The following is a 19871-nucleotide window of genomic DNA, read 5'->3' as shown; positions in this document are numbered from 1 at the left end:
TCACCAGAGAGCACTGTCCTGTTGTCAGGCTATTTTTCCAGAAATGAAACATGGGAACTTCAGGGATCCATTCTAGCTACAGTGCTGGGTAATCAGGTTGTGATGAAGAGTCAACACCACCAAGAGTTTCCAGACAGAGGGGCATCCAGACCTAGCTTGAACAGGTGGTGCTTGGCAAGTATAAGAACAGTACTATTACACTTGTGATAAAGATGTCAATATCTAGCCAGATTTATTAGTACACTTGCAAATTATGTTGTTAGTTTGGTGTCTACATTTTCCAAGCAATAACAAATGAGTTATTAACCCCGTCTATGCGTTAAACAGCAGGGAGCCATCTGACGCTGCAGAGCTCATGTGCTCGGGCGGCTCCCGGCCATCCATGCACATAGCACCGGATCGCACCAGAGAGATTTCCATTGGATATTTTTAGCCTTGGTTTCTGGGGAAGAACTTTCCCAGCAACCAAGGCTAAAAATATCCACACTCTGTAATGACAAAAGGCGTGCCCTCTAATTCACATTCTAGTATGGGTATCCCCAAATTCAGAAATGTGCAAATAACCACTGCTTCAAAACTCCATATCTTGTGCCCATTTCGGAAATACACAGGTTTCCTTGATACCTATTTTTAATAACTATTTACATTTTACCAAATAAATACTGTATAACCGGTACACAATGAAAAACCACTACAAGGTGTAGCTCAGTTATTGTCTCTGGGTATGTGGGGTTGTTGGTAAACCTACAAGCCCTATATATTCCTGCAACCAGAAGGGTCCAGCAGATGTAATGGTATATCTGCCATTGATAGAAGAAGTTACAGATGAAAACATAGACACAAATGACTGTTTTTTTTAAATCTCAATTTCACTTTTTTATTATTTAAACTGTTTCTTTCTATAGGAAAACCTGGAAGGATCTGCACAAATGACCCCTTGCTGAATTCAGAATTTTGTCTACTTTACATAAATGTATAGCTTTCCTGGATCCACCATTGGTTTCACACCCATTTCTACCACTAACTGGATGGAGATTGAATGCACAAAAAATAGGAAACATGAACATCTCAGTAAAATGTCAAAACTGTGTTGAGAAGGAAAATGTCACTTACCCAGTGTACATCTGTTCGTGGCATTAGTCGCTGCAGATTCACATGCTGTGCATAGTCCGCCGTCTGGTGTTGGGTCGGAGTGTTACAAGTTGTTTTTCTTCGAAGAAGTCTTTTCGAGTCACGAGACCGAGGGACTCCTCCCACTTCGGTTCCATTGCGCATGGGCGTCGACTCCATCTTAGATTGTTTTCCCCGCAGAGGGTGAGGTAGGAGTTGTGTATGCTAATAATAGTGCCCATGCAATGGAATAAATACGTATGTACAAAATGAAGGTTTAATGTAATATATTTACAAATGTACAAATGTTCAAGATCTACTTCTAAACGGCTACAGGCTGCCGGGGAGGAGAGTGGGCGCATGTGAATCTGCAGCGACTAATGCCACGAACAGATGTACACTGGGTAAGTGACATTTTCCGTTCGGTGGCATGTGTAGCTGCAGATACACATGCTGTGCATAGACTAGTAAGCAGTTATCTCCCCAAAAGCGGTGGTTCAGCCTGTAGGAGTGGAAGTAGTTTGAAATAAAGTTCTTAGTACGGCTTGACCTACTGTGGCCTGTTGTGCGGATAACACATCTACACAGTAGTGTTTAGTAAATGTATGAGGCGTAGACCATGTCGCTGCCTTACATATTTCGGTCATTGGAATATTTCCTAGAAAGGCCATAGTAGCGCCTTTCTTTCTGGTTGAGTGTGCCTTTGGTGTAATAGGCAGTTCTCTCTTTGCTTTAAGATAGCAGGTTTGGATGCACTTTACTATCCATCTGGCGATACCTTGTTTTGAAATTGGATTTCCTGTATGAGGTTTTTGGAAGGCAATAAATAGTTGTTTTGACTTCCTAATTTCTTTTGTCCTGTCAATGTAGTACATTAGCGCTCTCTTGATGTCTAATGTATGTAGTGCTCTTTCAGCTATTGAATCTGGCTGTGGGAAGAACACTGGTAATTCCACTGTTTGGTTTAAGTGGAACGGTGAGATAACCTTTGGTAAGAATTTTGGATTTGTTCTTAGAATGACCTTATTTTTGTGTATTTGAATAAATGGTTCTTGTATGGTAAACGCCTGTATTTCACTTACTCTTCTTAGAGATGTGATGGCAATGAGAAATGCAACTTTCCACGTTAAGTATTGCATTTCGAAAGGTGGACCCATGAGCCTTGTTAAGACAATGTTGAGGTTCCATGAAGGAACAGGTGGTGTCCTTTGTGGTATAATTCTCTTTAGGCCCTCCATAAACGCTTTAATGACAGGTATTCTAAATAGGGAAGTTGAATGAGTAATCTGCAGGTAAGCAGATATTGCTGCGAGATGTATTTTTATGGAAGTGAAAGCTAGATTTGATTTTTGTAAATGTAGTAAATATCCTACTACATCTTTGGAGATGCATGCAATGGTTGGACTTGATTATTATGGCAGTAACAAACAAATTTTTCCATTTACTTGCATAGCAGTGTCTAGTGGATGGTCTTCTAGCTTGTTTTATGACCTCCATACACTCTTGTGTGAGGTTTAAGTGTCCAAATTCTAGGATTTCAGGAGCCAAATTGCTAGATTCAGCGATGCTGGGTTTGGATGCCTGATCTGTTGTTTGTGTTGTCTTAACAGATCTGGCCTGTTGGGTAGTTTGACATGAGGTACTACTGACAGGTCTAGTAGTGTGGTATACCAAGGTTGTCTTGCCCATGTTGGTGCTATTAGTATGAGTTTGAGTTTGTTTTGACTCAATCTGTTGACTAGATATGGAAGGAGAGGGAGAGGGGGAAAAGCGTATGCAAATATCCCTGACCAATTCATCCATAGAGCATTGCCTTGAGATTGCCGGTGTGGGTACCTGGATGCAAAGTTTTGGCATTTTGCGTTTTCTTTTGTTGCAAATAGATCTATTTGAGGTGTTCCCCAAATTTGGAAGTAAGTGTTTAGGATTTGGGGGTGAATTTCCCATTCGTGGACCTGTTGGTGATCCCGAGAGAGATTGTCTGCTAGCTGGTTCTGGATCCCTGGAATAAACTGTGCTATTAGGCGAATGTGGTTGTGAATTGCCCAATGCCATATTTTTTGTGTTAGGAGACACAACTGTGTCGAGTGTGTTCCCCCCTGTTTGTTTAAATAATACATTGTCGTCATGTTGTCTGTTTTGACAAGAATGTATTTGTGGGTTATCATTGGTTGGAAGGCTTTCATCGCTAGAAATACTGCTAACAATTCTAGGTGATTTATATGAAACTTTCTTTGATGTACGTCCCATTGTCCTTGGATGCTGTGTTGATTGAGGTGTGCTCCCCACCCTGTCATGGAAGCATCTGTTGTCATCACGTATTGTGGCACTGGGTCTTGGAAAGGCCGCCCTTTGTTTAAATTTGTACTGTTCCACCATAGAAGCGAGATGTATGTTTGGCGGTCTATCAACACCAGATCTAGAAGTTGACCCTGTGCATGTGACCATTGTGATGCTAGGCACTGTTGTAAGGGCTGCATGTGCAATCTTGCGTTTGGTACAATGGCTATGCATGAGGACATCATGCCTAGGAGTTTTAATACCATCTTTGCGTGTATCTTTTGTGTTGGATACATAGCTTGTATCACCTTGTGAAAATTTTGAACCCTTTGTGGACTTGGAGTGGCTATCCCTTTTGTTGTGTTGATTGTCGCTCCTAAGTATTGCTGTGTTTGACACGGCAAAAGGTGTGACTTTGCATAGTTGATGGAGAAATCCAGTTTGTAAAGGGTTTGTATAACAAAATCTGTGTGGTGTGAACACTTTGTTAGCGAGTTGGTCTTGATTAACCAATCGTCTAGGTACGGGAACACGTGTATTTGCTGCCTCCTGATATGTGCAGCTACTACTGCTAGACATTTCGTAAAGACTCTTGGTGCTGTTGTTATTCCGAATGGCAACACTTTGAATTGGTAATGTATTCCTTTGAATACGAACCTTAGGTATTTCCTGTGCGAGGGATGTATCGGTATGTGGAAATACGCGTCTTTTAGATCTAACGTTGTCATGTAGTCTTGTTGTTTCAGTAGTGGTATTACGTCTTGTAACGTGACCATGTGAAAGTGGTCTGATTTGATGTAGGTGTTTAGTGTTCTGAGATCTAATATTGTTCTTAGACTTTTGTCCTTTTTTGGTATTAGAAAGTACAGTGAGTAAACTCCTGTGTTCTTTTGTGTTTTTGGTACTAATTCTATTGCGTCTTTTTGCAGTAATGCTTGAACTTCTAGTTCTAGAAGGTCTATATGCTGTTGTGACATATTGTGTGTTTTCGGTGGGACGTTTGGAGGGAGTTGGAGAAATTCTATGCAATAACCATGTTGGATAATTGCTAAGACCCAAGTGTCTGTTGTTATTTCCTCCCATGTTTTGTGGAACTGGCTTAGTCTTCCCCCCACTGGTGTTGTGTGACCTGTGAGTCACTGTTTATTTTGAGGGGTTTTGGGACCTTGAAATTTTCCCCGGTTTCTTGGGAACTGGCCCCCTCTGTATTGGCCTCAAAAGCTACCCCTTTGATATTGTCCCTGGTAGGTAGGTGGTCTTGTTTGTGAGGTGCTGGCTTCTGTGGCTTGACCTCAAAACCCTCCTCTGAAAGTTGTTTTGCGAAATGTGCGAAATGTGCCTCTGCCCTGCGGGGAATAGAGTGCGCCCATGGCTTTGGCTGTGTCAGTGTCTTTCTTTAATTTTTCAAATGCAGTGTCCACTTCTGGGCCAAACAATTGCTGTTCATTGAACGGCATATTGAGTACTGCCTGTTGTATCTCAGGTTTGAAGCCAGATGTGCGCAGCCATGCGTGCCTCCTTATTGTCACAGCAGTATTTATTGTTCTTGCAGCTGTATCTGCTGCATCCATAGAAGAACCTATTTGGTTGTTGGGGATATTTTGCCCCTCTTCAACCACTTGTTTCGCTCGTTTCTGGAATTCTTTGGGGAGGTGCTCGATGAGATGCTGCATCTAGTCCCAATGGGCCCTGTCGTATCGCGCTAGGAGTGCTGGCGAGTTGGCGATGCGCCACTGATTTGCAGCCTGTGCTGCAACCCTTTTCCCAGCTGCATCAAACTTGCGGCTCTCCTTGTCCAGAGGTGGTGCGTCGCCTGATGTATGCGAGTTGGCTCTTTTACAAGCTGCTCCCACGACTACCAAATCTGGTGTCAGTTGTGAGGTAATAAAAGCAGGGTCTGTGGGTGGTGCCTTGTATTTTTTCTCCACCCTTGGAGTGATTGCTCTGCTTTTAACAGGCTCCTTGAAAATCTGTTTAGCGTGCCTTAGCATTCCCGGGAGCATGGGAAGGCTTTGATAATGGCTGTGGGTGAAGGACAGGGTGTTAAAGAGGAAGTCATCCTCAATAGGCTCCGAATGTAGAGATACATTATGAAATTCGGCTGCCCTAGATACCACCTGTGCACATGATGTACTGTACTCAGGTGGTAAGGGTTTAGTTGGGTACGACTCTGGACTATTGTCCGATACTGGAGCGTCATAGAGGTCCCATGATTCCTTCTGATTGGGGGAAGAGTGCTGATTTTCCCTGTACCCCTTTGGATAAAGATCCGCTTTTGCGTGTGATCTATCTCTGTAGTTTGTAATTCCTCCTCAAATCTGTGTCTTTTTAGTTGGGAGGACAGTGATTGTTCCTCTGAGTAGGAACTGGTTTTTGGTTCGGTTGCTGGGTGTTTTGGCACCGAAACCGGGTCTTTAGTTGTTTTCGGCTCCGACGAGATCTTTACTCTTTTTCGGTGTCTTGGCCTCTCGGTGCCGACCATCTTCGGTGCCGCTATCTCTGTGCCGAGAAGCTTCGGTGCCACTGTCTCTGTGCCGAGCAGCTTCGGTGCCGCTGTCTCTGTGCCGAGCAGCTTCGGTGCCGCTGTCTCGGTGTCGAGCCTTTTCTGCACCACTCTCTCGGTCCCGAGAGTGTTGCGTGCCTGTGTCTCGACCTGAGTCGGACGACTTTGGCACCAGCTCGCCCTTTTTCGGTGCCGATAGACGGTCACCTACTTTATGGGTTATGCCATGGCCTGTTGGCAGTGGCGTCCCCTGGGCTTTGTCTGTTTTGTCGTGTGATCTTTCTTTCGACGTCTTACTCACGGTTGGTTGCTCGTCGACGTCGAATTCTTCGGAATCCGAATCACGGATGGAGAAAGTTTCTTCTTCTTCCTCCTCCTCGAACCCTTGTTGTCCTGTCGGCGTGGAAGCCATCTGCAACCTCCTGGCTCTTCGGTCCCTGAGCGTTTTTCTCGACCGAAACGCGCGACAGGCCTCACACGACTCTTCCTTGTGCTCGGGGGACAGGCACAAGTTACAGACCAAGTGTTGGTCTGTATAAGGATATTTACTGTGGCATTTAGGACAGAATTGGAACGGGGTCCGTTCCATCAGTCTCGATGTTGCACGCGGTTGGGCCGACCAGGCCCCGACGGGGGATCGAAAATACCCCGAAGGGCTACTGGAGCTCTTTAAGGCTCGGTGTCGATTTGCCCTAACTATCCCGATACCGAACGAAACAATACCGACGAATTTTCCGTTGATTCTGACTAACTTTCCGACCCAAAACACAGAGCGAAAAGGAACACGTCCGAACCCGATGGCGGAAAAAAAACAATCTAAGATGGAGTCGACGCCCATGCGCAATGGAACCAAAGTGGGAGAAGTCCCTCGGTCTCGTGACTCGAAAAGACTTCTTCGAAGAAAAACAACTTGTAACACTCCGACCCAACACCAGACGGCGGACTATGCACAGCATGTGTATCTGCAGCTACACATGCCACCGAACATGTGGTTTTCTAATTCAAGTCTGCCTGTTCCTGAAACCTGGCAAGATAGTGAGTTTAGCACCACAAATCCTTCATTGATGCCATTTGCAAGGAAAAAACAGACCCTTACTTATGCAGCACTTTTTTTCCATTTTCCCAAAAATACGATAATGTAGCTGCATGTAGGCTAATTTCTTGGTCCACTCCAGGGGAATCAACAAACCCTGCGTACCTTTACAATCCCCAGGATGTTGAAATAAAAGGACACAAAGTTGGCATGGATACCTTAAGTGGACAAGAAGTTATGGGGGCCTAAGCGCAAGCTACTGCAAATAGCCATAAAATAGGCTTAGCACAGGGGGAAAAGGCCTAGCAGTGAAAGGGTAAAAACTAAGAGGTGAATTAGGCAAATCAGAGTCACACTCAGTGTTTGTGTATAATTTATCCTTGTTATCCAAACAAAAGGAATTGCTTAAAGATTATTAGTATTATAAAATCTGAAGTTTCTGGTAGATTCTAATAAACTTCAATTCACTGGTGTATTGCTGGCAAAATTACCGCTGACATACAACAACATGGCAGCAGTAGCTGCACTCATTGCAAATTTCCTGTATCGTCCAGAAATCAATGTTTCTATATTGCCACTCACTTCTAAATTAAGTCCAAATTATTAACCACAAAGGAAAAACATGCTCTCTTTGGGTCATCACTGGATGTACTCAAATACCTTTGTGCATATTTCAATTTAGGTCCGACCTCTAACAAATACATTAGAAACTACAGAGTTTGGGAGTCAGAGCCACACAAATTAATTTGAAACAAAACTCAATGGCATCTGCCCAAACATATGCAGTATGAAAAAATGTTTGCTGGAACCAGGCTGAAGAAGCAAGGTAACAGTTAGGATTGTGAATTAAATTTGCTCATATATGGAAATAGAAAATTGAAATTCTTTCACCTGAACCGGCTTTTATTCCTGGTGACCCTTGTAAGTGTGTAGCGGTTAATGGTGTAAAAGTAATCATGGTATGGGACATCATGGGTAAGAACTTCTGCATCTATCACATAGCACTCACTCTCCTGACTGGCCTTGTAGAGAGTCTGAAAAGAAAACACACCACTTTAGAACATTAACATACACTTGTGTTATCTCATAGCATACAAGTAGCATAGCTGAACACTAAATAATAATTTTCTCCTCCTACAACACACGCAAGTAGAAGCTTCATATAATATACCAAAACAGGGCTTATAACAAGAGTCATTGGACAGTCAAAAATACTGTTCAGGAGCTGCAGCTTTAATTTGGAACTTGCTCACAGTGAAACTTTGACCATCTGAATCTCTATTCACTTTTCATTTTAAAAAAACGAAAAGTTGTCTTTGAAAGCCATCAAAAGCATTATCTTCTTTTGCTACAGGAGGACAGAATTTCCTCTGAACTTTTTATTCTTCTAAGTTGCCTCTGCTTCCAAATTGTTTCCTCTCCATTTTTTCTACTTCCAATAATCCAAATTGCCCACTTCTTTTTTACTGATGCTGTACACCTTTTTCTATTCTCCTCAAACTATCATCCTATTCTTGGTTTCTACATTTCCCTTGATTAGTCCTTTCTTGTTCATTTTGAATGTCTCTGAAACATAACTAAATAGTTTTTCTTCCATCCAGTTTGATGTAAGCTAAAGCATGTCTCCTCTTGTTTTATGCACAGAGCACACCGACACCACAGGGGTGAGTGTGCTGTAGGAACCTGTAGTTACATAAATAAAGACACCTTTTGTATCAAGTCGGATCCTGGAGGAATGATGGTGCTACTATACACATTAGCTCCATGCAAGATAGCTTGATGCATACATCTCATAGCACACAATAGTGCATTGCTTTCCTCACATTTCCCATATGCTGAGCACCCTGATGCAGGGGGGCTCATATTCTGATTACTCATCAAACCATTTGCAGGTGCTGTACTTTTTCAGGTCTCATGTTGCAGATTTCCGTGATGCTCTGCACCCCGCTGGCTCAATGACATCAAACTGTTGACTCTGGGAGACCTACACAAAGGTTGAGTAACAGCGAGGATACGAAAAGGAACTAGAAACACCATTATTTTTTTTTTTTTATTTTTTTTTCAAATGGAAAAAACACACTAAGGTGATATGTTTTGTGGAATTTCTGCTGACATAAATGAATCATCTGACTCAAAATATTCTACACGTTGTGTCAGACAGTAATGTAAACAACCTACTTCTTCATGCTACCAAGAAGTATTTCGATGCCATCAATTGGCAACATAAGGAATAAAGAATATAAGTACATCAGAGATGATCTGACATAAACATTGCATATGCTGCACAGAATAAAGTCAAATTCAAAATCAAAGACAAAAGAATCTTTAGTCGAAGCACGTCTGCCGCATAAAGGAATAAGTACATACACATAGAATAAAATATCCTCATTGGAAAAGGAACATCAAAAAGAATAACATAGTTAAGAAGAAACAACCTTGGAGTATCTATAAACTAAACCTGTCATTTTCAAACATTTACACATCAATTGTGAACAATAAAAATCTCACATCCCCTCATCAATATATCAATATCTGTAATCAGCAGATGGAGCCTCTCTACCTCCTATCTGCCACAGCGGTCTTTCTTAATTTCATAATCTGCCAAATATAGCACACCACTAAAAAGTAGACCAAATAATCATGCAATCACTGTCAAAAAGTAGGAAAATGTCACTTACCCAGTGTACATCTGTTCGTGGCATTAGTCGCTGCAGATTCACATGCTGTGCATAGTCCGCCGTCTGGTGTTGGGTCGGAGTGTTACAAGTTGTTTTTCTTCGAAGAAGTCTTTTCGAGTCACGAGACCGAGGGACTCCTCCTACTTTGGTTCCATTGCGCATGGGCGTCGACTCCATGTTAGATTGTTTTCCCCCCAGAGGGTGAGGTAGGAGTTGTGTATGTTAGTAATAGTGCCCATGCAATGGAATGAATAAGTATGTACAAAACGAATGTTAAAGTAATATATTTACAAATGTACAAATGTTGAAGATTACTTCCAAACGGCTACAGGCTCCTGGGGAGGCGGGTGGGCGCATGTGAATCTGCAGCGACTAATGCCACGAACAGATGTACACTGGGTAAGTGACATTTTCCGTTCGGTGGCATGTGTAGCTGCAGATACACATGCTGTGCATAGACTAGTAAGCAGTTATCTCCCCAAAACCGATGGTTTAGCCTGTAGGAGTGGAAGTAGTTTGAAATAAAGTTCTTAGTACAGCTTGACCTACTGTGGCTTGTTGTGCAGATAACACGTCTACACAGTAGTGCTTAGTAAATGTGTGAGGCGTAGACCATGTAGCTGCCTTACATATTTCGTTCATTGGAATATTTCCTAGAAAGGCCATGGTAGCGCCTTTCTTTCTGGTTGAGTGTGCCTTTGGTGTAATAGGCAGCTCTCTTTTTGCTTTAAGATAGCAGGTTTGGATGCACCTAACTATCCATCTGGCTATACCTTGTTTTGATATTGGATTTCCTGTATGAGGTTTTTGAAATGCAATAAATAGTTGTTTTGTTTTCCTAATTAGTTTTGTTCTGTCAATGTAGTACATTAGTGCTCTTTTGATGTCTAATGTATGTAGTGCTCTTTCAGCTATTGAGTCTGGCTGTGGGAAGAACACTGGTAATTCTACTGTTTGATTTAAGTGGAACGGTGAGATAACCTTTGGTAAGAATTTTGGGTTGGTTCTTAGAACTACCTTATTCTTGTGTATTTGAATAAATGGTTCTTGTATAGTAAACGCCTGAATTTCACTTACTCTTCTTAGAGATGTAATGGCAACGAGAAATGCAACTTTCCACGTTAAATATTGCATTTCGCAAGAATGCATGGGTTCGAAAGGTGGGCCCATGAGTCTTGTTAAGACAATATTGAGGTTCCATGAAGGAACAGGTGGTGTCCTTGGTGGTATAATACTCTTTAGTCCTTCCATAAACGCTTTTATGACAGGTATTTTAAATAGGGAAGTTGAATGAGTAATTTGCAGGTATGCAGATATTGCTGCGAGATGTATCTTTATGGAAGAGAAAGCTAGATTTGACTTTTGCAAATGTAGTAAATTGAAAATGTCACTTACCCAGTGTACATCTGTTCGTGGCATTAGTCGCTGCAGATTCACATGTTTGGCACAGTCCGCTGCCTGGTGTTGGGCTCGGAGTATTACAAGTTGTTTTTCTTCGAAGAAGTCTTTTTGGTCACGGGACCGAAGGACTCCTCCCTCCTCGGCTCCATTGCGCATGGGCGTCGACTCCATCTTAGATTGTTTTCCCCGCAGAGGGTGAGGATGGAGTTGTTTGGTATAAATAGTGCCCATGCAATGGAGTGAATATGTATGTACGTTAAGAGTTTCTAATAATTATTTACAAATGTTCAGATGTTTAAGATTTATGATCTACTTCTAAACGGCTACAGGCTTCCCGGGGAGGTGGGAGGGTACATGTGAATCTGCAGCGACTAATGCCACGAACAGATGTACACTGGGTAAGTGACATTTTCAGTTCGATGGCATATGTTGCTGCAGATACACATGTTTGGCATAGACTATAAAGCAGTTACCTCCCCTAAAAGCGGTGGTTTAGCCTGTAGGAGTTGAAGTAGTTTGGAATAATGTTCTTAGTACAGCTTGGCCCACTGTAGCTTGTTGTGCATTTAGTACGTCTACACAGTAGTGTTTAGTAAACGTATGAGGCGTAGACCAGGTTGCAGCCTTACATATTTCGCTCATAGGAATGTTTCCTAGAAAGGCCATTGTAGCACCTTTCTTTCTGGTTGAGTGTGCCTTTGGTGTAATAGGCAATTCTCTTTTGGCTTTAAGATAGCATGTTTGAATGCATCTGACTATCCATCTAGCAATGCCTTGTTTAGAGATTGAATTTCCTATGTGTGGTTTTTGAAAAGCTATGAACAGTTGTTTTGTTTTCCTGATTAGCTTTGTTCTGTCAATGTAATACATTAGTGCTCTTTTGATGTCTAATGTATGTAGTGCCCTTTCAGCCACAGAATTTGGTTGTGGGAAGAACACTGGCAATTCTACTGTTTGATTTAAATGGAATGGTGAGATTACTTTTGGCAGAAATTTTGGATTTGTTCTTAGAACTATTTTATTGTTGTGTATTTGAATAAATGGTTCTTGTATGGTAAATGCCTGTATTTCACTTACTCTTCTGAGGGATGTGATTGCAATGAGAAATGCGACCTTCCAGGTTAGATATTGCATTTCACAGGAATGCATGGGTTCGAAAGGTGGACCCATGAGTCTTGTTAAGACGATGTTAAGATTCCATGAAGGAACTGGTGGTGTTCTTGGTGGTATAATTCTTTTTAGCCCTTCCATGAATGCTTTAATAACTGGTATTCTAAATAGAGACGATGAATGAGTAGTTTGTAGGTAAGCAGATATTGCTGCGAGGTGTATTTTTATAGATGAAAAAGCGAGATTTGCTTTTTGCAAATGTAGTAAGTATCCTACTATGTCTTTAGTAGAGGCATGTAATGGTTGTATTTGATTGGCATGGCAGTAGTAAACAAATCTTTTCCACTTAGATGCATAGCAGTGTCTAGTGGAAGGTTTTCTAGCTTGTTTTATGACCTCCATGCATTCTTGTGTGAGGTCTAAGTGTCCGAATTCTAGGATTTCAGGAGCCAAATTGCCAGATTCAATGATGCTGGGTTTGGATGCCTGATCTGTTGTTTGTGTTGTGTTAACAGATCTGGCCTGTTGGGTAGTTTGACATGCGGTACTAGTGAAAGGTCTAGTAGAGTTGTATACCAAGGTTGTCTTGCCCATGTGGGTGCTATCAGTATGAGTTTGAGTTGGTTTTGACTCAACTTGTTTACTAGATATGGAAGGAGAGGGAGAGGGGGAAAAGCGTACGCAAATATCCCTGACCAACTCATCCATAGAGCATTGCCTTGTGATTCGCGGTGTGGGTACCTGGATGCGAAGTTTTGGCATTTTGAGTTTTCTTTTGTTTGCGAACAAATCTATCTGGGGTGTTCCCCAAATTTGAAAGTACTTGTTCAGAACTTGGGGGTGAATTTCCCATTCGTGGACTTGTTGGTGGTCTCGCGAAAGGTTGTCTGCTAGTTGGTTTTGTATTCCTGGAATAAATTGTGCTATTAGGCGAATGTTGTTGTGAATCGCCCACTGCCAAAATTTTTGTGTTAGGAGGCACAATTGTGTTGAGTGTGTTCCTCCTTGTTTGTTTAAATAATACATTGTTGTCATGTTGTCTGTTTTGACAAGAATGTATTTGTGTGTTATTACGGGTTGGAAGGCTTTTAACGCTAGAAATACTGCTAACAGTTCTAGGTAATTGATATGAAATTTTGTTTCGTGTATATCCCATTGTCCTTGAATGCTGTGGTGATTGAGGTGTGCTCCCCACCCTGTCATGGAAGCATCTGTTGTTATAACGTATTGAGGCACTGGGTCCTGAAATGTCCGCCCTTTGTTTAAATTTTTGCTGTTCCACCATAGAAGCGAGAGGTATGTTTGGCGGTCTACCAACACCAGATTTTGAAGTTGACCCTGTGCCTGTGACCATTGTGATGCTAGACACTGTTGTAAGGGTCGCATGTGTAGTCTTGCGTTTGGGACAATGGCTATGCATGATGACATCATGCCTAGAAGTTTTAGCACAAATTTTGCTTGTATCTTTTGGTTTGGAAACATAGCACTTATTACCTTGTGGAATGCCTGCACTCTTTGTGGACTTGGAGTGGCAATTCCTTTTGATGTGTTGATGGTTGCTCCTAGATATTGTTGTGTTTGACACGGTTCTAGGTGTGATTTTGTATAGTTGATGGAAAACCCCAGTTTGTGAAGGGTTTGTATGACAAATGTGGTGTCGTTTGCGCATTTTTTTACTGTGTTGGTCTTGATTAGCCAATCGTCTAGGTAAGGGAACACATGTATCTGTTGTCTCCTGATGTGTGCTGCTACTACTGCTAGACATTTTGTGAACACTCTTGGTGCAGTTGTTATTCCGAATGGCAACACCTTGAATTGGTAATGTATTCCTTTGAATACGAACCGTAGGTACTTTCTGTGAGAAGGGTGTATTGGTATATGAAAGTACGCATCCTTTAGGTCTAATGTGGTCATGTAATCTTGCTGTTTGAGCAGTGGAATGATGTCTTGTAGTGTGACCATGTGAAAATGGTCCGATATGATGTAGGTATTTAGTGTCCTGAGATCTAATATTGGTCTTAATGTTTTGTCTTTTTTTGGAATTAGAAAGTACAGGGAGTAAACTCCTGTGTTTTTTTGTTGTACTGGTACTAACTCTATTGCATCCTTTTGCAGTAGTGCTTGAACTTCTAGTCCTAAAAGTTCTAAATGTTGTGGTGACATTTTGCGTGTTTTGGGGGGGATGTTTGGTGGGAAGTTGTGGAATTCTATGCAATAGCCATGTTGGATTATTGCTAATACCCAATTGTCTGTTGTAATCTGTTGCCAAGATTGGTAGAATTGGCTTAGTCTTCCCCCCACTGGTGTTGAGTGAAGGGGTTGTGTGACTTGAAAGTCACTGTTTAGGTGGAGGTGTTTTTGGAGTCTGGAATCTTCCCCTACTCCTTGGGAATTGACCCCCCCGATATCCCCTGAAACCTCCCCTTTGGAAGGAACCCTGATATGGTGTGGTTCTTGTTTGTTGGCTGGTGGTGTCTGTGGGTTGGCCACGAAACCCCCCTCTAAATGGAGTTTTTCTGAAAGAGCCTCTGCTCTGCGGGGAGTAGAGTGCGCCCATGGCCTTGGCCGTGTCTGTGTCCTTTTTAAGTTTTTCAATGGCTGTATCCACTTCAGAGCCAAAAAGTTGTTTCTCGTTGAAGGGCATATTAAGGACAGCCTGCTGGATTTCAGGTTTGAAGCCTGAAGTGCGTAGCCAAGCGTGTCTCCTTATGGTGACAGCAGTGTTGACTGTTCTTGCTGCAGTATCGGCTGCGTCTAGTGAAGAGCGGATTTGATTGTTTGAGATCGTTTGTCCCTCTTCAACTATTTGCTGCGCCCTTTTTTGGTATTCCTGGGGAAGATGGTCTACGAGAAGTTGCATCTCGTCCCAGTGTGCGCGGTCATATCTGGCCAGCAGCGCTTGTGAATTTGCGATGCGCCACTGGTTGGCTGCCTGTGATGCTACTCTTTTTCCTGCCGCATCAAATTTTCGGCTTTCTTTGTCCGGAGGTGGGGCGTCGCCAGATGTATGTGAATTTGCTCTCTTGCGAGCTGCCCCTACTACCACGGAGTCAGGTGGTAACTGCGAAGTAATAAACACTGGGTCTGTGGGTGGTGGTTTGTATTTCTTATCCACCCTTGGGGTGATGGCTCTTGATTTTACGGGCTCTTCAAAAATTTGTTTTGCGTGCCGTAACATCCCTGGTAGCATTGGGAGACATTGATATTGGCTGTGTGTAGCCGAGAGGGTGTTATATAAAAAATCATCCTCTATAGGATCGGAATGCAGTTGGACATTGTGGAATTCTGCTGCCCTAGCCACCAGTTGCGAGTATGAGGTACTGTCCTCTGGCGGTGACGGCTTTGTGGGGTATGACTCGGGATCATTGTCCGGCACTGGGGTGTCATACAGGTCCCAAGCGTCTTGATCCTGATCGTCATGACTTATGGTAGTTTGCGCTGGCGAGTGCATTTGTGGCGGTGTTTGTGCCGGCGATGCCTGTGGTGGAGAGGGCGGAGGCATGACTTTTTTAACCACTTTGGCTTGTGGTTGTGCAACATCCTTTGGAAGTCCGATCCTTCTTTTCCTCATGATTGGGGGAAGGGTTGATATCTTCCCTGTGTCTTGCTGGATGTACAGTCTCTTTTGTGTGTAGTCCGATTCTACACTTTGGAGCTCTTGTCCAAATCTGTGCATTTGGCCACTTATTCCTTGTTCCTCTGAGTAGGATGAAGGTGTGGTATTTTTCGGCGCCGAGAGAGAATCTTTTTTCGGTTTCGGCACCGACAGAATTTTTGTTCCTTTCGGCATGGATTCTCGGTGCCGATGTTTTTCGGTGCCGGTATCTTGTTTTTGTCTCTCGGAGCCGCTTTCTCGGCTCCGAGGTTGCTCCATGGCGGTCCCTCGACCGGAGTCGGGTGTCTTCGCTATGGGCGTGCCCTTTTTCGGCGCCTTCGACGGGTCGCCTGTTTTATGGGTCGAGCCATGGCCTGTTGGCAGTGGCGTCCCCTGGGCTTTCGGTTTGTCGATGGATTTACTTTTCGACGTCTTACTCACAGTTTGTTGCTGTTGTTCGACGTCGGAGTCTCCGGATTCTGATTCCGGAACCGAGAATGTTTCCTCTTCCTCGTCGAAACGTTGTTTTGTCGACGTGGACGCCATTTGTTGACGCCTGGCTCTTCGGTCCCGGAGTGTTTTTCTGGACCGGAAGGCTCGACAGGCTTCACAGGTATCCTCCTTGTGCTCGGGGGACAAGCACAAGTTACAGACCAAGTGCTGATCTGTATAAGGATACTTACTGTGACATTTTGGGCAGAAACGAAACGGGGTCCGTTCCATTGGCTTCGATGTCGCACGCGGTCGGGCCGACCAGGCCCCGATGGGGGATCGAAACTACCCCAAAGTCTTCCGATGATCGGTGTCGATGTACCTAACTATCCCGATACCGAACGGAACAATACCGACGCTTTCTTCCGAGATTCTGACTAACTTTCCGAACCGAAACACGGAGCGAAAAGGAATACGTCCGAACCCGACAGCGGAAAAAAACAATCTAAGATGGAGTCGACGCCCATGCGCAATGGAGCCGAGGAGGGAGGAGTCCTTCGGTCCCGTGACCAAAAAGACTTCTTCGAAGAAAAACAACTTGTAATACTCCGAGCCTAACACCAGGCAGCGGACTGTGCCAAACATGTGTATCTGCAGCAACATATGCCATCGAACACCCTACTACATCTTTTGGAGATGCATTCAATGGTTGAACTTGATTATTATGGCAGTAGCAAACAAATCTTTTCCATTTACTTGCATAGCAGTGTCTAGTGGATGGTCTTCTAGCCTGTTTTATGACCTCCATACATTCTTGTGTGAGGTTTAAGTGTCCAATTTCTAGGATTTCAGGAGCCAAATTGCTAGATTCAGCGATGCTGGGTTTGGATGCCTGATTTGTTGCTTGTGTTGTGTTAACAGATCTGGCCTGTTGGGTAGTTTGACATGAGGTACTACTGACAGGTCTAGTAGTGTTGTATACCAAGGTTGTCTTGCCCATGTTGGTGCTATTAGAATGAGTTTGAGTTTGTTTTGACTCAATCTGTTTACTAGATAGGGAAGGAGAGGGAGAGGGGGAAAAGCGTATGCAAATATCCCTGACCAATTCATCCATAGAGCATTGCCTTGAGATTGCCGGTGTGGGTACCTGGATGCGAAGTTTTGGCATTTTGCGTTTTCTTTTGTTGCAAATAGATCTATTTGAGGTGTTCCCCAAATTCGGAAGTAAGTGTTCAGGATTTGGGGGTGAATCTCCCATTCGTGGACCTGTTGGTGATCCCGAGAGAGACTGTCTACTAGCTGGTTCTGGATCCCTGGAATAAACTGTGCTATTAGGCGAATGTGGTTGTGAATTGCCCAATGCCATATTTTTTGTGTTAGGAGACACAACTGTGTTGAGTGTGTCCCCCACTGTTTGTTTAAATAATACATTGTTGTCATGTTGTCTGTTTTGACAAGAATGTATTTGTGGGTTATTATGGGTTGGAATGCTTTCAACGCTAGAAATACTGCTAACAATTCGAGGTGATTTATATGAAAATTTCTTTGATGTACGTCCCATTGACCTTGTATGCTTCGTTGATTGAGGTGTGCCCCCCACCCTGTCATGGAAGCGTCTGTTATTATCACGTATTGTGGCACTGGGTCTTGGAAAGGCCGCCCTTTGTTTAAATTTGTACTGTTCCACCATAGAAGCGAGATATATGTTTGGTGGTCTATCAACACCAGATCTAGAAGTTGACCCTGTGCGTGTGACCATAGTGATGCTAGGCACTGTTGTAAGGGCCTCATGTGCAATCTTGCGTTTGGGACAATGGCTATGCATGAGGACATCATGCCTAGGAGTTTTAATACCATCTTTGCATGTACTTTTTGTGTTGGATACATAGCTTGTATCACCTTGTGAAAATTGTGAACCCTTTGTGGACTTGGAGTGGCTATCCCCTTTGTTGTGTTGATTGTCGCTCCTAAGTATTGCTGTGTTTGACACGGTAGAATGTGTGACTTTGCATAGTTGATGGAGAAACCCAGTTTGCAAAGGGTTTGTATAACATAATCTGTGTGGTGTGAACACTTTGTTAGCGAGTTGGTTTTTATTAACCAATCGTCTAGGTACGGGAACATGTGTATTTGCTGCCTCCTGATATGTGCAGCTACTACTGCTAGACATTTCGTAAAGACTCTTGGCGCGGTCGTTATTCTGAATGGCAACACTTTGAATTGGTAGTGTATTCCTTTGAATACGAACCGTAGGTATTTCCTGTGCGAGGGATGTATCGGTATATGGAAATACGCGTCTTTTAGATCTAAGGTTGTCATGTAGTCCTGCTGTTTCAGTAGTGGTATTACGTCTTGTAACGTGACCATGTGAAAGTGTTCTGATTTGATGAAGGTGTTTAATGTTCTGAGATCTAATATTGGTCTCAGAGTTTTGTCCTTTTTTGGTATTAGAAAGTACAGTGAGTAAACTCCTGTGTTCTTTTGTGGACCTGGTACTAATTCTATTGCGTCTTTTTGCAGTAATGCTTGAACTTCTAGTTGTAGAAGGTCTAAATGCTGTTTTGACATATTTTGTGTTTTCGGTGGGACGTTTGGAGGGAGTTGGAGAAATTCTATGCAATAACCATGTTGGATAATTGCTAAGACCCAAGTGTCTGTTGTTATCTCCTCCCAAGATTTGTAGAACTGGCTTAGTCTTCCCCCCACTGGTGTTGTGTGAAGGGGTTGAGTGACTTGTGAGTCACTGCTTGTTTTGAGGGGTTTTGGGCCCTTGAAATTTTCCCCGGTTTCTTGGGAATTGGCCGCCTCTGTATTGGCCCCGAAAGCCTCCCCTTTGATACTGTCCCTGGTAGGTAGACGGTGTTGTTTGTGAGGTGCTGGCTTGTGTGGCTTGACCTCGAAACCCTCCTCTGAAAGTAGTTTTGCGAAATGTGCCAAATGTGCCTCTGCCCTGCGGGGAATAGAGTGCGCCCATGGCTTTAGCTGTGTCAGTGTCTTTCTTAATTTTTCAACTGCAGTGCACTTCTGGTCCAAACAATTGTTGTTCATTGAACGGCATATTGAGCACTGCCTGTTGTATCTCAGGTTTGAAGCCGGATGTGCGCAGCCATGCGTGCCTCCTTATCGTTACAGCAGTATTTATAGTTCTTGCAGCTGTATCTGCTGCATCCATAGAAGAACGGATTTGGTTGTTGGATATGTTTTGTCCCTCTTCAACCACTTGTTTTGCCCGTTTTTGGAATTCTTTGGGGAGGTGCTCGATGAGATGCTGCATCTCGTCCCAATGGGCTCTGTCATATCGCGCTAGGAGTGCCTGCGAGTTGGCGATGCGCCACTGATTTGCAGCTTGTACTGCAACCCTTTTCCCAGCTGCATCAAACTTTCGTCTCTCCTTGTCTGGAGGTGGTGCGTCGCCTGATGTGTGCGAGTTGGCTCTTTTACGAGCTGCTCCTACGACAACTGAATCTGGTGTCAGTTGTGATGTAATAAAAGCAGGGTCTGTGGGTGGTGCCTTGTATTTCTTCTCTTATTGCTCTGCTTTTAACTGGCTCCTTAAAGATTTGTTTAGCGTGCCTTAGCATTCCCGGGAGCATAGGAAGGCTTTGATAATTGCTATGGGTGGAGGACAGGGTGTTAAAAAGGAAGTCATCCTCGATAGGCTCTGAATGTAGCGATACGTTATGAAACTCTGCTGCCCTAGCTACCACCTGAGCATATGCTGTACTGTCC

The 19871-nt window shown here is 43.4% G+C and overlaps 1 protein-coding gene across 5 annotated transcripts in view; it reads right to left on the bottom strand.

Annotated features, from left to right (window-relative positions):
* LOC138285015 (protein Aster-B) overlaps window positions 1–19871 on the bottom strand; it is a 405970-nt gene that overhangs the window by 63585 nt on the left and 322514 nt on the right. For all 5 annotated transcript variants that reach the window (XM_069224429.1, XM_069224431.1, XM_069224428.1 and 2 more), the window contains one exon: window positions 7818–7960. In XM_069224429.1, the coding sequence (XP_069080530.1) occupies window positions 7818–7960 (143 nt within the window). The remainder of the gene's footprint in view (window positions 1–7817; window positions 7961–19871) is intronic.

Source organism: Pleurodeles waltl, chromosome 3_1 (genome assembly GCF_031143425.1).
Source record: "Pleurodeles waltl isolate 20211129_DDA chromosome 3_1, aPleWal1.hap1.20221129, whole genome shotgun sequence".
In the NCBI taxonomy this organism is placed as follows: Eukaryota; Metazoa; Chordata; class Amphibia; order Caudata; family Salamandridae; genus Pleurodeles; species Pleurodeles waltl.
This window is presented reverse-complemented; position numbering and strand designations above follow the sequence as displayed.